This window comes from Carassius carassius, chromosome 19, assembly GCF_963082965.1.
Source record: "Carassius carassius chromosome 19, fCarCar2.1, whole genome shotgun sequence".
Taxonomy (NCBI): Eukaryota; Metazoa; Chordata; class Actinopteri; order Cypriniformes; family Cyprinidae; genus Carassius; species Carassius carassius.
Genome location: NC_081773.1, coordinates 169,298 through 184,149, shown reverse-complemented (window position 1 = coordinate 184,149; position 14,852 = coordinate 169,298). Strand labels below are relative to the sequence as shown.

Here is a 14,852-nt window from a genome sequence, read left to right as displayed (position 1 = left end):
ATTGATGTCATAAAATTTCTAGGAGTAGTTTGTCGCAGTGTAAAATATTTCACTTCTTTTTGCCAATAGGTGGCGCTATGACTATAACTGAATATTGGCATGTAGATCTGTTCAGGTCAAGAGTCTTATCCAACATGTGAAGTTTGGGCAGATTGGACATTGTATGTCTGAGTTACAGCAACTTCCTTTTTCATGGCGAAACATCGAAATTTGTCAGGCCGCCATGGACACGCCCTTTAACGAAACCTCAAGTCCTTCGCAATTTAAAATCGCAAATGGCTTTAGATTACACTGACCAAGTTTGGTGTTCATCTGAATAAATCTCTAGGAGGAGTTCGTTAAAGTACAACCCCTGAAAATAGCAAAAACAACGCCAATTTTGCAGGGAAATTTCAAAATAACCAACTTCCTGTTGGGATTAGGATTTCGTACCAAGAGACTTTTTTGTAGGTACTGGTGTGTTACATGTGTGTACCGATTTTTGTACATGTACTTGAAACGGAGCTCGAGGCGCGCTATGTTGAAAGTGTATAGGTGGCGCTATCGAGCCATTTTGCCACACCCGATGGAATATTGGCCTACAGATGTGTTCAGGCCAGGACTCTTATCACACATGTGAAGTTTGGGGAAGATCGGACATTTTATGCCTGAGTTATAACATATTTTATTCCCTTGGCGAGACATCGAACTTCGTCATGGCGCCATGGACACGCCTTTTAACGAAAACTCAAGATCTTCACAATTTAACATCGCACAGGCCTTTAGATTAGACTGACCACAAAAAAGACATTGATGTCATAAAATTTCTAGGAGTAGTTAGTCGCAGTGTAAAATGTGTCACTTCCTGTTGCCTATAGGTGGCGCTATGACTACAACTGAATATGGGCATGTGAATCTGTTCAGGTCAGGAGTCTTATTAAACATGTGAAGTTTTGGACACATTGGACATTGTATGTCTGAGTTATAGCAACTTCATTTTTCATGGCGAATCATCGAAATTCGCCAGGCCGCCACGGACACGCCCTTTAACGAAAACTCAAAATCTTCGCAATTTAACATCGCAAAGGCCTTTAGATTAGGCATACCAACTTTGGTGTTGATCTGAATTAATCTCTAGGAGGAGTTCGTTAAAATACAACGCATGGAAATGACAAAAATGACACAAAATTTGCTCATAAAATTAAAAATAACCGACTTCCTATTGGGTTTCGGATTTTGCTCCAAGAGACTTTTTTGTAGGTATTGGAGAGATACATGTGTATACCAATTTTCATACATGTACGTGAAACGTAGCTCGAGGCGCACACCGTTGAATGTGAATAGGTGGCGCTGTCGAGCCATTTTGCCACACCCACTTCTGAAACCCATATCAGACGTAAATTTTCGCCAGTTCTGAGATGTGTGCAAAGTTTCATGACTTTTCGAGCATGTTTAGGCTCTCAAAAATGCGATTCATCTTAGAGAAGAATAATAATAATAATAATTAAAGCTGCAAGCAGCGATGAACGGGCCCTCGCACCCGGGCTCACCGGCAGCGAGTGGCTTTAGTAAATAGGTGAAAGGTGAGAAATATGCATTTAAACTCATAAATATAAGTGGAATATATCAATGTTTATTCCATATATGTGCAAATCTTCCTGTTGCCAGCAGGTGGCGCTATCATTATAATGGAATATTGGCCTTCAGATGTGTTCAGGGCTGCACTCTTATCGAACATGTGAAGTTTGGGGAAGATCAAACATTTTATGCCTGAGTTACAACAACTTCTCTTGCTGTGGCGAGACATCAAATTTTGTCATTTTTGCCATGGACACGCTCTTTAACAAAAACTCAAGATTGCCACAATTTAACATTACACAGGCCTTTAGATTAGACTGACCACAAAAATACATTAATGTCAAAAAATCTCTAGGAGTAGTTTGTCTCAGCGTAAAATATGTCACTTCCTGTTGCCAGCAGGTGGCACTATGACTATAATTGAATATGGGCATGTAGATCTGTTAAGGGCAGAAGTCTTATCTAACATGCGAAGTTTGGGGCAGATTGGACATTGTATGTCTGAGTTACAGCAACTTCCTTTTTCATGGCGAAACATCGAAATTTGTCAGGCCGCCATGGACACTCCCTTTAACGAAATCTCAAGATCTTCCCAATTTAACTTCGCAAAGGCCTTTAGATTTAAAAGACCAAGTTTGATGTTGTTCTGAATAAATCTCTAGGAGGAGTTCGTTAAAGTACAACCCCTGAAAATGCCAAAAACAACACCAATTTTGCAGAGAACATTATAAATAACTGACTTCCTGTTTGGATTCGGATTTCGTACCAAGAGACTTTTTCGTAGATATTGATGTGTTACATGTGTGTACCGATTTTTGTACATGTACGTGAAACATAGCTTGAGGCGCACTCCATTGAAAGTGTATATGCACTCAGTTGAAAGTGTATAGGTGGCGCTATCGAGCCATTTTGCCACACCCAATGGAATATTGGCCTTCATATCTGTTCAGGCCAGGACCCTTATCACACATGTGAAGTTTGGGCAAGATCGGACATTTTATGCCTGAGTTATAACATCTTTTATTCCCATGTCGACACATCGAACTTCGTCACGGCGCCATGGACACGCCTTTTAACGAAAACTCAAGATCTTCACAACTAAACATCACACAGGTCTTTAGATTAGACTGACCACAAAAATAACATTGATGTCATAAAATTTCTAGGAGTAGTTTGTCGCAGTGTAAAATATTTCACTTCCTGTTGCCAATAGGCGGCGCTATGACTATAACTGAATATTGGAATGTAGATCTGTTCAGGTCAAGAGTCTTATCCAACATGTTAAGTTTGGGGCAGATTGGACATTGTATGTCTGAGTTACAGCAACTTCCTTTTTCATGGCGAAACATCGAAATTTGTCAGGCCGCCATGGACACGCCCTTTAACGAAACCTCAAGTCCTTCGCAATTTAACATCGCAAAGGGCTTTAGATTACACTGACCAAGTTTGGTATTCATCTGAATAAATCTCTAGGAGGAGTTCGTTACAGTACAACCCCTGAAAATGGCAAAAACAACACCAATTTTGCAGGGAAAATTCAAAATAATCGACTTCCTGTTGGGATTAGGATTTCGTACCAGGATACTTTTTTGTAGGTATTGGTGTGTTACATGTGTGTACCAATTTTTTGTACATGTACGTGAAACATAGATCGAGGCGCACTCCGTTGAAAGTGTATAGGTGGCGCTATCGAGCCATTTTGCCACACCCGATGGAATATTGGCCTTCAGATCTGTTCAGGCCAGGAGTTTTATCAAACATGTGAAGTTTGGGGAAGATCGGACATTTTATGCCTGAGTTATAACATCTTTTATTCCCATGGCGAGACTTTGAAATTTGTCACGGCGCCATGGACACGCCCCTTAACGAAAACTCAAGATCTTCACAACTTAACATCGCACGGGCCTTTAGATTAGACTGACCACAAAAAAGACATTGATGTCATAAAATTTCTAGGAGTAGTTAGTCGCAGTGTAAAATATGTCACTTCCTGTTGCCAATAGGTGGCGCTATGACTATAACTGAATATGGGCATGTCAATCTGTTCAGGTTCGGAGTCTCATCAAACATGTGAAGTTTGGGGCAGATTGGACATTGTATGTCTGAGTTATAGCAACTTCATTTTTCATGGCAAATCATCGAAATTCGCCAGGCCGCCACGGACACGCCCTTTAACGAAAACTCAAAATCTTCGCAATTTAACATCGCAAAGGCCTTTAGATTAGGCATACCAACTTTGGTGTTGATCTGAATTAATCTCTAGGAGGAGTTCGTTAAAATACAACGCATGAAAATGACAAAAATGGCCCAAAATTTGCTCATAAAATTAAAAATAACCGACTTCCTGTTGGGTTTCGGATTTTGCTCCAAGAGACTTTTTTGTAGGTATTGGAGAGATACATGTGTATACCAATTTTCATACATGTACGTGAAACGTAGCTCGAGGCGCACACCGTTGAACGTGTATAGGTGGCGCTGTTGAGCCATTTTGCCACACCCACTTCTGAAACCCATATCAGACGTAAATTTTCGCCAGTTCTGAGGTGTGTGCAAAGTTTCATGACTTTTCGAGCATGTTTAGGCTCTCAAAAATGCAATTCATCTTAGAGAATAATAATAATAATAATAATAATAATAATAATAATAATAATAATAATAATAAACGGAGCAATTCCAAGAGGGTCCTCACACCATCGGTGCTCGGGCACTAATAATTAAAGCTGCAAGCAGCGATGAACGGGCCCTCGCACCCGGGCTCACCGGCAGCGAGTGGCTCTAGTAAATAGGTGAACGGTGAGAAATATGCGTTTAAACTCATAAATATAAGTAGAATACATCAATGTTTATTCCATATATGTGCAAATCTTCCTGTTGCCAGCAGGTGGCACTATCATTATAATGGAATATTGGCCTTCAGATGTTTTCAGGGCTGCACTCTTATCGAACATGTGAAGTTTGGGGAAGATCAAACATTTTATGCCTGAGTTACAACAACTTCTCTTGCTGTGGCGAGACATCAAATTTTGTCATTTTTGCCATGGACACACTCTTTAACAAAAACTCAAGATTGCCACAATTTAACATTACACAGGCCTTTAGATTAGACTGACCACAAAAATACATTAATGTCAAAAAATCTCTAGGAGTAGTTTGTCTCAGCGTAAAATATGTCACTTCCTGTTGCCAGCAGGTGGCGCTATGACTATAATTGAATATGGGCATGTAGAGAAAGGGCAGAAGTCTTATCTAACATTCAAAGTTTGGGGCAGATTGGACATTGTATGTCTGAGTTACAGCAACTTCCTTTTTCATGGCGAAACATCGAAATTTGTCAGGCCGCCATGGACACTCCCTTTAACGAAACCTCAAGATCTTCCCAATTTAACTTCGCAAAGGCTTTTAGATTTAACTGACCAAGTTTGATGTTGATCTGAATAAATCTCTAGGAGGAGTTCGTTAAAGTACAACCCCTGAAAATGCCAAAAACAACACCAATTTTGCAGAGAAAATTCTAAATAACTGACTTCCTGTTTGGATTTGGATTTTGTACCAAGAGACTTTTTCGTAGATATTGGTGTGTTACATGTGTGTACCGATTTTTGTACATGTACGTGAAACATAGCTTGAGGCGCACTCCGTTAAATGTGTATATGCACTCTGTTGAAAATGTATAGGTAGCGCTATCAAGCCATTTTGCCACACCCGATGGAATATTGGCCTTCAGATCTGTTAAGGCCAGGACCCTTATCACACATGTGAAGTTTGGGCAAGATCGGACATTTTATGCCTGAGTTATAACATCTTTTATTCCCATGGCGACACATCAAACTTCGTCACGGCGCCATGGACACGCCTTTTAACGAAAACTCAAGATCTTCACAACTAAACATCACACAGGTCTTTAGATTAGACTGACCACAAAAATAACATTGATGTCATAAAATTTCTAGGAGTAGTTTGTCGCAGTGTAAAATATTTCACTTCCTGTTGCCAATAGGTGGCGCTATGACTATAACTGAATATTGGCATGTAGATCTGTTCAGGTCAAGAGTCTTATCCAACATGTGAAGTTTGGGGCAGATTGGACATTGTATGTCTGAGTTACAGCAACTTCCTTTTTCATGGCGAAACATCGAAATTTGTCAAGCCGCCATGGACACGCCCTTTAACGAAACCTCAAGTCCTTCGCAATTTAACATCGCAAATGGCTTTAGATTACACTGACCAAGTTTGGTGTTCATCCGAATAAATCTCTAGGAGGAGTTCGTTAAAGTACAACCCCTGAAAATGGCAAAAACAACGCCAATTTTGCAGGGAAATTTCAAAATAACCGACTTCCTGTTGGGATTAGGATTTCGTACCAAGAGACTTTTTTGTAGGTACTGGTGTGTTACATGTGTGTACCGATTTTTGTACATGTACTTGAAACGGAGCTCGAGGCGCGCTATGTTGAATGTGTATAGGTGGCGCTATCGAGCCATTTTGCCACACGCGATGAAATATTGGCCTACAGATGTGTTCAGGCCAGGACTCTTATCACACATGTGAAGTTTGGGGAAGATCGGACATTTTATGCCTGAGTTATAACATATTTTATTCCCTTGGCGAGACATCGAACTTCGTCATGGCGCCATGGACACGCCTTTTAACGAAAACTCAAGATCTACACAATTTAACGTCGCACAGGCCTTTAGATTAGATTGACCACAAAAAAGACATTGATGTCATAAAATTTCTAGGAGTAGTTGGTCACAGTGTAAAATATGTCACTTCCTGTTGCCTATAGGTGGCGCTATGACTATAACTGAATATGGGCATGTCAATCTGTTCAGGTCAGGAGTCTTATTAAATATGTGAAGTTTTGGACACATTGGACATTGTATGTCTGAGTTATAGCAACTTCATTTTTCATGGCGAATCATCGAAATTCGCCAGGTCCCCACGGACACGCCCTTTAACGAAAACTCAAAATCTTCGCAATTTAACATCGCAAAGGCCTTTAGATTAGCCAGACCAACTTTGGTGTTGATCTGAATTAATCTCTAGGAGGAGTTCGTTAAAATACAACGCATGGAAATGACAAAAATGACACAAAATTTGCTCATAAAATTAAAAATAACCGACTTCCTGTTGGATTTCGGATTTTGCTCCAAGAGACTTTTTTGTAGGTATTGGAGAGATACATGTGTATACCAATTTTCATACATGTACGTGAAACGTAGCTCGAGGCGCACACCGTTGAACGTGTATAGGTGGCGCTGTCGAGCCATTTTACCACACCCACTTCTGAAACCCATATCAGACGTAAATTTTCGCCAGTTCTGAGGTGTGTGCAAAGTTTCATGACTTTTCGAGCATGTTTAGGCTCTCAAAAATGCTATTCATCTTAGAAAATAATAATAATAATAATAATAATAATAATAATAATAATAATAATAATAAACGGAGCAATTCCAAGAGGGTCCTCACACCATCGGTGCTCGGGCCCTAATTAAAGCTGCAAGCAGCGATGAACGGGCCCTCGCACCCGGGCTCACCGGCAGCGAGTGGCTTTAGTAAATAGGTGAACGGTGAGAAATATGCATTTAAACTCATAAATATAAGTGGAATATATCAATGTTTATTCCATATATGTGCCAATCTTTCTGTTGCCAGCAGGTGGCGCTATCATTATAGTGGAAAATTGGCCTTCAGATGTGCTCAGGCCAGCACTTATCGAACATGCGAAGTCTGGGGAAGATCGAACATTTTATGCCTGAGTTACAACAACTTCTCTTGCTGTGGCGAGACATCAAATTTTGTCATGGCGCCATGGACACGCCCTTTAACAAAAACTGAATATCTCCGCAATTTAACATTGCACAGGCCTTTAGATTAGACTGACCACAAAAAAATACATTAATGTCAAAAGATTTCTAGGAGTAGTTTGTCGCAGCGTAAAACATGTCACTTCCTGTTGCCAGCAGGTGGCACTATGACTATAACTGAATATGGGCATGTAGATCTGTTAAGGGGCAGAAGTCTTATCTAACATGTGAAGTTTGGGGCAGATTGGACATTGTATGTCTGAGTTACAGCAACTTCCTTTTTCATGGCGAAACATCGAAATTTGTCAGGCCGCCATGGACACGCCCTTTAACGAAAACTCAAAATCTTCGCAATTTAACATCGCAAAGGCCTTTAGATTAGGCATACCAACTTTGGTGTTGATCTGAATGAATCTCTAGGAGAAGTTCGTTAAAATACAACGCATGGAAATGACAAAAATGACACAAAATTTGCTCATAAAATTAAAAATAACCGACTTCCTGTTGGGTTTCGGATTTTGCTCCAAGAGACTTTTTTGTAGGTATTGGAGAGATACATGTGTATACTGATTTTCATACATGTACATGAAATGTAGCTCGAGGTGCACACCGTTGAAAGTGTATAGGTGGCGCTGTCGAGCCATTTTGCCACACCCACTTCTGAAACCCATATCAGACGTAAATTTTCGCCAGTTCTGAGGTGAGTGCAAAGTTTCATGACTTTTCGAGCATGTTTAGGCTCTCAAAAATGCGATTCATCTTAGAGAATAATAATAATAATAATAATAATAATAATAATAATAATAATAATAATAATAATAATAATAATAATAATAATAATAATAAACGGAGCAATTCCAAGAGGGTCCTCACACCATCGGTGCTCGGGCCCTAATTAAAGCTGCAAGCAGCGATGAACGGGCCCTCGCACCCGGGCTCACCGGCAGCGAGTGGCTCTAGTAAATATGTGAACGGTGAGAAATATGCGTTTAAACTCATAAATATAAGTAGAATATATCAATGTTTATTCCATATATGTGCAAATCTTCCTGTTGCCAGCAGGTGGCGCTATCACTATAATGGATTATTGGCCTTCAGATGTGTTCAGGGCTGCACTCTTATCGAACATGTGAAGTTTGGGGAAGATCAAACATTTTATGCCCGAGTTACAACAACTTCTCTTGCTGTGGCGAGACATCAAATTTTGTCATTTTTGCCATGGACACGCTCTTTAACAAAAACTCAAGATTGCCACAATTTAACAGTACACAGGCCTTTAGATTAGACTGACCACAAAAATACATTAATGTCAAAAAATCTCTAGGAGTAGTTTGTCTCAGCGTAAAATATGTCACTTCCTGTTGCCAGCAGGTGGCGCTATGACTATAATTGAATATGGGCATGTAGATCTGTTAAGGGCAGAAGTCTTATCTAACATTCAAAGTTTGGGGCAGATTGGACATTGTATGTCTGAGTTACAGCAACTTCCTTTTTCATGGCGAAACATCGAAATTTGTCAGGCCGCCATGGACACTCCCTTTAACGAAACCTCAAGATCTTCCCAATTTACCTTCGCAAAGGCCTTTAGATTTAACTGACCAAGTTTGATGTTGATCTGAATAAATCTCTAGGAGGAGTTCGTTAAAGTACAACCCCTGAAAATGCCAAAAACAACACCAATTTTGCAGAGAAAATTCTAAATAACTGACTTCCTGTTTGGATTCGGATTTTGTACCAAGAGACTTTTTCGTAGATATTGGTGTGTTACATGTGTGTACCGATTTTTGTACATGTACGTGAAACATAGCTTGAGGCACACTCCGTTAAATGTGTATATGCACTCTGTTGAAAGTGTATAGGTGGCGCTATCGAGCCATTTTGCCACACCCAATGGAATATTGGCCTTCAGATCTGTTCAGGCCAGGACCCTTATCACACATCAAACCTCAAGTCCTTCGCAATTTAACATCGCAAATGGCTTTAGATTACACTGACCAAGTTTGGTGTTCATCTGAATAAATCTCTAGGAGAAGTTCGTTAAAGTACAACCCCTGAAAATGGCAAAAACAACGCCAATTTTGCAGGGAAGTTTCAAAATAACCGACTTCCTGTTGGGATTAGGATTTCGTACCAAGAGACTTTTTCGTAGATATTGGTGTGTTACATGTGTGTACCGAATTTTGTACATGTACGTGAAACATAGCTTGAGGCGCACTCCGTTGAAAGTGTATATGCACTCAGTTGAAAGTGTATAGGTGGCGCTATCGAGCCATTTTGCCACACCCGATGGAATATTGGCCTTCAGATCTGTTCAGGCCAGGACTTTTATCAAACATGTGAAGTTTGGGGAAGATCGGACATTTTATGCCTGAGTTATAACATCTTTTATTCCCATGGCGAGACTTTGAATTTTGTCACGGCGCCATGGACACGCCCCTTAACGAAAACTCAAGATCTTCACAACTTAACATCGCACAGGCCTTTAGATTAGACTGACCACAAAAAAGACATTGATGTCATAAAATTTCTAGGAGTAGTTAGTCGCAGATTAAAATATGTCACTTCCTGTTGCCAATAGGTGGCGCTATGACTATAACTGAATATGGGCATGTCAATCTGTTCAGGTTCGGAGTCTCATCAAACATGTGAAGTTTGGGGCAGATTGGACATTGTATGTCTGAGTTATAGCAACTTCATTTTTCATGGCGAATCATCGAAATTCGCCAGGCCGCCACGGACACGCCCTTTAACGAAAACTCAAAATCTTCGCAATTTAACATCGCAAAGGCCTTTAGATTAGGCATACCAACTTTGGTGTTGATCTGAATTAATCTCTAGGAGGAGTTCGTTAAAATACAACGCATGGAAATGACAAAAATGACAAAAAATTTGCTCATAAAATTAAAAATAACCGACTTCCTGTTGGGTTTCGGATTTTGCTCCAAGAGACTTTTTTGTAGGTATTGGAGAGATACATGTGTATACCAATTTTCATACATGTACGTGAAACGTAGCTCGAGGCGCACACTGTTGAACGTGTATAGGTGGCGCTGTCGAGCCATTTTGCCACACCAACTTCTGAAACCCATATCAGCCTTAAATTTTCGCCAGTTCTGAGTTGTGTGCAAAGTTTCATGACTTTTCGAGCATGTTTAGGCTCTCAAAAATGCGATTCATCTTAGAGAATAATAATAATAATAATAATAATAATAATAATAATAATAATAATAATAATAATAATAATAATAATAATAAACAGAGCAATTCCAAGAGGGTCCTCACACCATCGGTGCTCGGGCCCTAATAATAATAATAATAATAATAATAAACGGAGCAATTCCAAGAGGGTCCTCACACCATCGGTGCTCGGGCCCTAATAATAAACGGAGCAATTCCAAGAGGGTCCTCACACCATCGGTGCTCGAACAATAGGAACAATAGGGCTCTTCGCCCCTTCGGGCTTGAGCCCTAATAAGAATAATCCTTAGGGGAACAATAGGGCTCTTCGCCCCTTCGGGCTTGAGCCCTAAATATCTCCAGAAATGTGTGCAACATTTTGTTGCATTTATTGACTTTGGGGCCTGTGTTTTAACACAGTATATTTAAATTATTCGGTTTTAATTTTATGTAAAAGCAAATACTCCACAGGTCAACGTATAAATAATAAAAGGTGATACAATTTTGAGTCATTTGAGATTGTGGCCAACACTAAACACCATGACCAGTGAGTATAAAGTGACTCTTTCTATCGTTATTGTCCTTTGTCTTGATATTGCCTAACAACAAACAACCTTAAATAAACCAGTGCAATACATAAGTAATCTTGTTAACCTATATTTTTAGAACCCATGGCCAGTTGCTATTTGTGCTGTTTGACAGGAGGTTTTTGGGTTATGTAAGCAGGTTCTTACTCTCAGACCGCAGTGAAAAGCTCTATAATGCAGCTTAGTATAATCTAAGGCTGTCTGTAACACACCTGCATGGCCGTATATTTGTGCGCTTCCTATTTCTGAGGCCTTTCTTTTCAACAGAAGGTTTTCAAAGGTAATCTAGGAGGACTGATATAATAATTGGTGTAGAGGAAGGTGTAGAGGAACTTTAAGCTGCATTGTGATAAAATTATAACATTTCCTTGTAGTCTTTCAGAATGTAAACTTATTCATTTTAGACAGAAATAATTGTTACAAAATAGTTGCTCTAATATACCAGTTAACCAATTCATTCATCAAATGCAAAATACAACACAAATGCTAACTGAAGCTGCTCTTTCTCTAAAAAACTCAGATGTAGCCTACTCTTGAAAACAAGCTCATAAATCTAATGATACTATCTGAAATATGCTCATGAAGCTAAAAGGGGAAGATATTTCAAACATTTGTACATAATAACTCTAGGTAGTGTTCAATATGTGACAACAGCAGCATATAACTGCATTCTGAAGTTATCTTTCATAGATTTGTATTTCTCTATAGCTCTAATATCTAAAAAATGAGTTAAATCAACTACTGAATTATAAATATGAAGTACATGTCTCCATTTGTAATACACTATGATGAATAAATCAACTGAAACATTAAACAGAGAACAAATTATAGGTCTTGCTAAGAATCTAGGAGACATCACTGTGGTAAGTTGAAATATGCAAAATCAAACATTCAAATATATTCTATACTGGATTTTATGTGAAGGTATAATTTGGGATGAACACATGTGCTTTAACACATGTGCTCTCAAAGGAGAAGTTAAGTAAAGCTTCACAATGCAATAGATACAATGCAATGCAACAGCCCCTGAGAACCAAATTCTTATCTTCAGACTTAGGAGTCTGGATCACTAACCATTAATTAAAAGCCATGGTCATGGGAGTTTTGGTCTCAATCACCACTAACTATCATTCAGTTATGTAAGTCTGGGTTTTGGCAATTAAGGCAGGACAAATCAAGAGAAAGTGCAGCTTTGAAGAATGTACGTAAGAATCAACACAAGGTTAATGCTGTGACAATTTAAAAGTGCTTTTACAAAAAAAATTTGATTTGAATATCTAAGAAAAGCTCAACAGAACTGTGAAAAAAATTACTAGCATCCAAGCACAGAAGTTCCTTAGGCACCTTTTGTTATTTTTAGTGTTCTTCTTTTTCCTGCTCTTCAGTCTATGGCAGCCTATAGAACCATAGGAAAGTTAGAAGCACATAGTTAGAAGTGGACAGTCTGATCATTAACCATAGCCTAATCATAGCAAGTTGGTCCTCATTTATAAGTCACTTTAGATAAAAGTGACTGCTGAATGATTAAATTTAAATGCTTATAAAAATGTTTTTTCCTCAGATTCACTGGCTCACACCAAGTAAAATATACAATATGAAGAAATTTTTCATATGACATTTTATTTTCAATTTAGTTTCAAACTAGACATTTTGTCTAATTTTCAGGAAAATTAACTCATTATAATTATCCTCAGACAATGCTGCCAAAAATGTATCAAGAGCTTTTTCATAGACCAAATCATTCTCATTTAATGCTTTAATGAATTTAACAAATTGAGCCTGCATCTCCAAAATACTTGGCATATTGAGATGAAACTTGGTATACTTTGATAACCCGTGAGGAGATTCAGCAGTGCACAGAATAATGTAAGACAGATAACTTATTAATAGTTTGACCAAATTCATGAGACATGCATTTTGCTGTCACTGTGGTAATTGCGTCTGCTCATTTGTGAGATATGCTGTTGATTGTATTTTGTTAATCGAAAAAGTTATTATCATTATTATTATTATATGTGGCAGTAACCGTTCTAAGACTGTTACATGTATTTCTCCCCACAAGATCCAGGCATGTTAGAGCTCCAGGGCTCTATTTGGATGGTTTGTGCAACTTTCACCAAATTTTACACAGATCATCATCACACCATGCTGGTAAAATGCTATTAAAACTTGCTGATATCTCAAAGAGCTTTTATTTAACTAGGTACTTATCAAATTTAAAATGAAGGAGCCGCATAGTGTTTTATGGAATATCTTGACAACACTACCTACTGCAATGAAACTTGAAGCCTGCCAAATAATGACGGTGCTCTGGTGCGCCATGCCATATTTTTCTTTTGTTTAGCTCCTCATTTTGCCTCTTTTGGGCTTGACAAACTGCAAAAGGCAAGCAAACAAAATATATGATGCCTCAGTGGTAGAGCATTACATTAGCAGCGCAAAAGGTTGTCGGTTCCATTCCCAGGGAACTCACATACTGGTTAAAGAAAATTATAGACTGAATGCACTAAAAGCATTTGATAAATGTACATTATTGTAATTATTATTATTACTACTATCTTAATCTTCATTTTTATCGCAATCTTTATTGAAACACCTGAATACTTAGATTGAACATTTACTAACTCTTTGCCTCACAAAGGTCAAACTCTTGAAATCTTTTCATATATTTCTTCTGCTTCTCATTCCAGCTGAACTAAAATAAAAATACCATTCTGTATTTGCCCATTTACTCATGTCTGTGAAAAGTAAATGCTTTCTTAGAGCTAATTCATCACTGTACTGTCAGATGCTAACCAATAAGGATGATCACCAGATTACAGAACATTACTTCATTATACACGCAGATTGAACATGTGCAGTCAGTAAAAACAAGTGCCCTTGGCAGCGTCTGTCGGTGCACTGTAAATTAGCCTTTAAAGATGTGGTTTCCTAAGTAAACACACAAGTCTGTGCTTTTAAGTGATCTGAACGCACCTGTGAACACCTGTTTCACCCAGCACTGGTCTGATCTTTTGACTTTAACCAGTTTATTACATAATGCTCAGAGTCCATCTAAAAAGGTAAGTTAAGAATAATCATAGCAGAATGAGGCGGTCATTAGGTTCACATCAGTTTAACGTCATCTAAATACAGTAAGAAGATTACACAACATATTATAATTACTATGAACTCAGCTTTATTTAAAGTTGCAGCTTTACTTACTGTTGCAGTCCCAGATATTCTTCCACTTTTGGTCTAAAAAAATGTTTAACAGTGTACAGAGTGAACTGGTAAAGCAGAAACTGTACCTGCAGTGAGTTGCACAAATGTGAAGAGTAAAAGCGCCGCTTCTGTGCACCTGAGATAAGACATGGCATCTGTCACTCTCTGCGCATCAATACATCCACCTTTATAGACAAAATCATCATGACTCTGTTCTGCTGCATTTCCTCAGTGACCGCTTGCATTGCTTCACTCAAAATAAACCCCAGAGCAACTAAACATGTAGAGAGAGACTTGCTCCGCCTCTTGTGGCTTAGTGTAAGAGGATTACAGAGGGAGAGAAAGAGAGAGAGCAGCAGCAGCAGGGGTGCACCAGAAACTCAGACGCAATTACTAGGAAACACCAAAGTATAGTAAAGACTATAGAATTAAAGAAATATAGAATATAATAGTTATTAAATTTCCTGATAAGAAGAATTCCTGGAATCATAGAAGTTTTAGGACCAGTCTGCTGTGATAG

At 38.7% G+C, this 14,852-nt stretch overlaps 1 protein-coding gene across 2 annotated transcripts in view; it reads right to left on the bottom strand.

Annotated features, from left to right (window-relative positions):
• Nucleotides 1–14,606, bottom strand: part of LOC132094835 (TGF-beta receptor type-1) — a 74,837-nt gene extending 60,231 nt beyond the window's left edge. For both annotated transcript variants that reach the window (XM_059499460.1, XM_059499461.1), the window contains exon 1: nucleotides 14,419–14,606. In XM_059499460.1, the coding sequence (XP_059355443.1) occupies nucleotides 14,419–14,482 (64 nt within the window). In that variant the 5' untranslated portion in view covers nucleotides 14,483–14,606. The remainder of the gene's footprint in view (nucleotides 1–14,418) is intronic.
• Nucleotides 14,607–14,852: the final 246 nt, after the last annotated feature.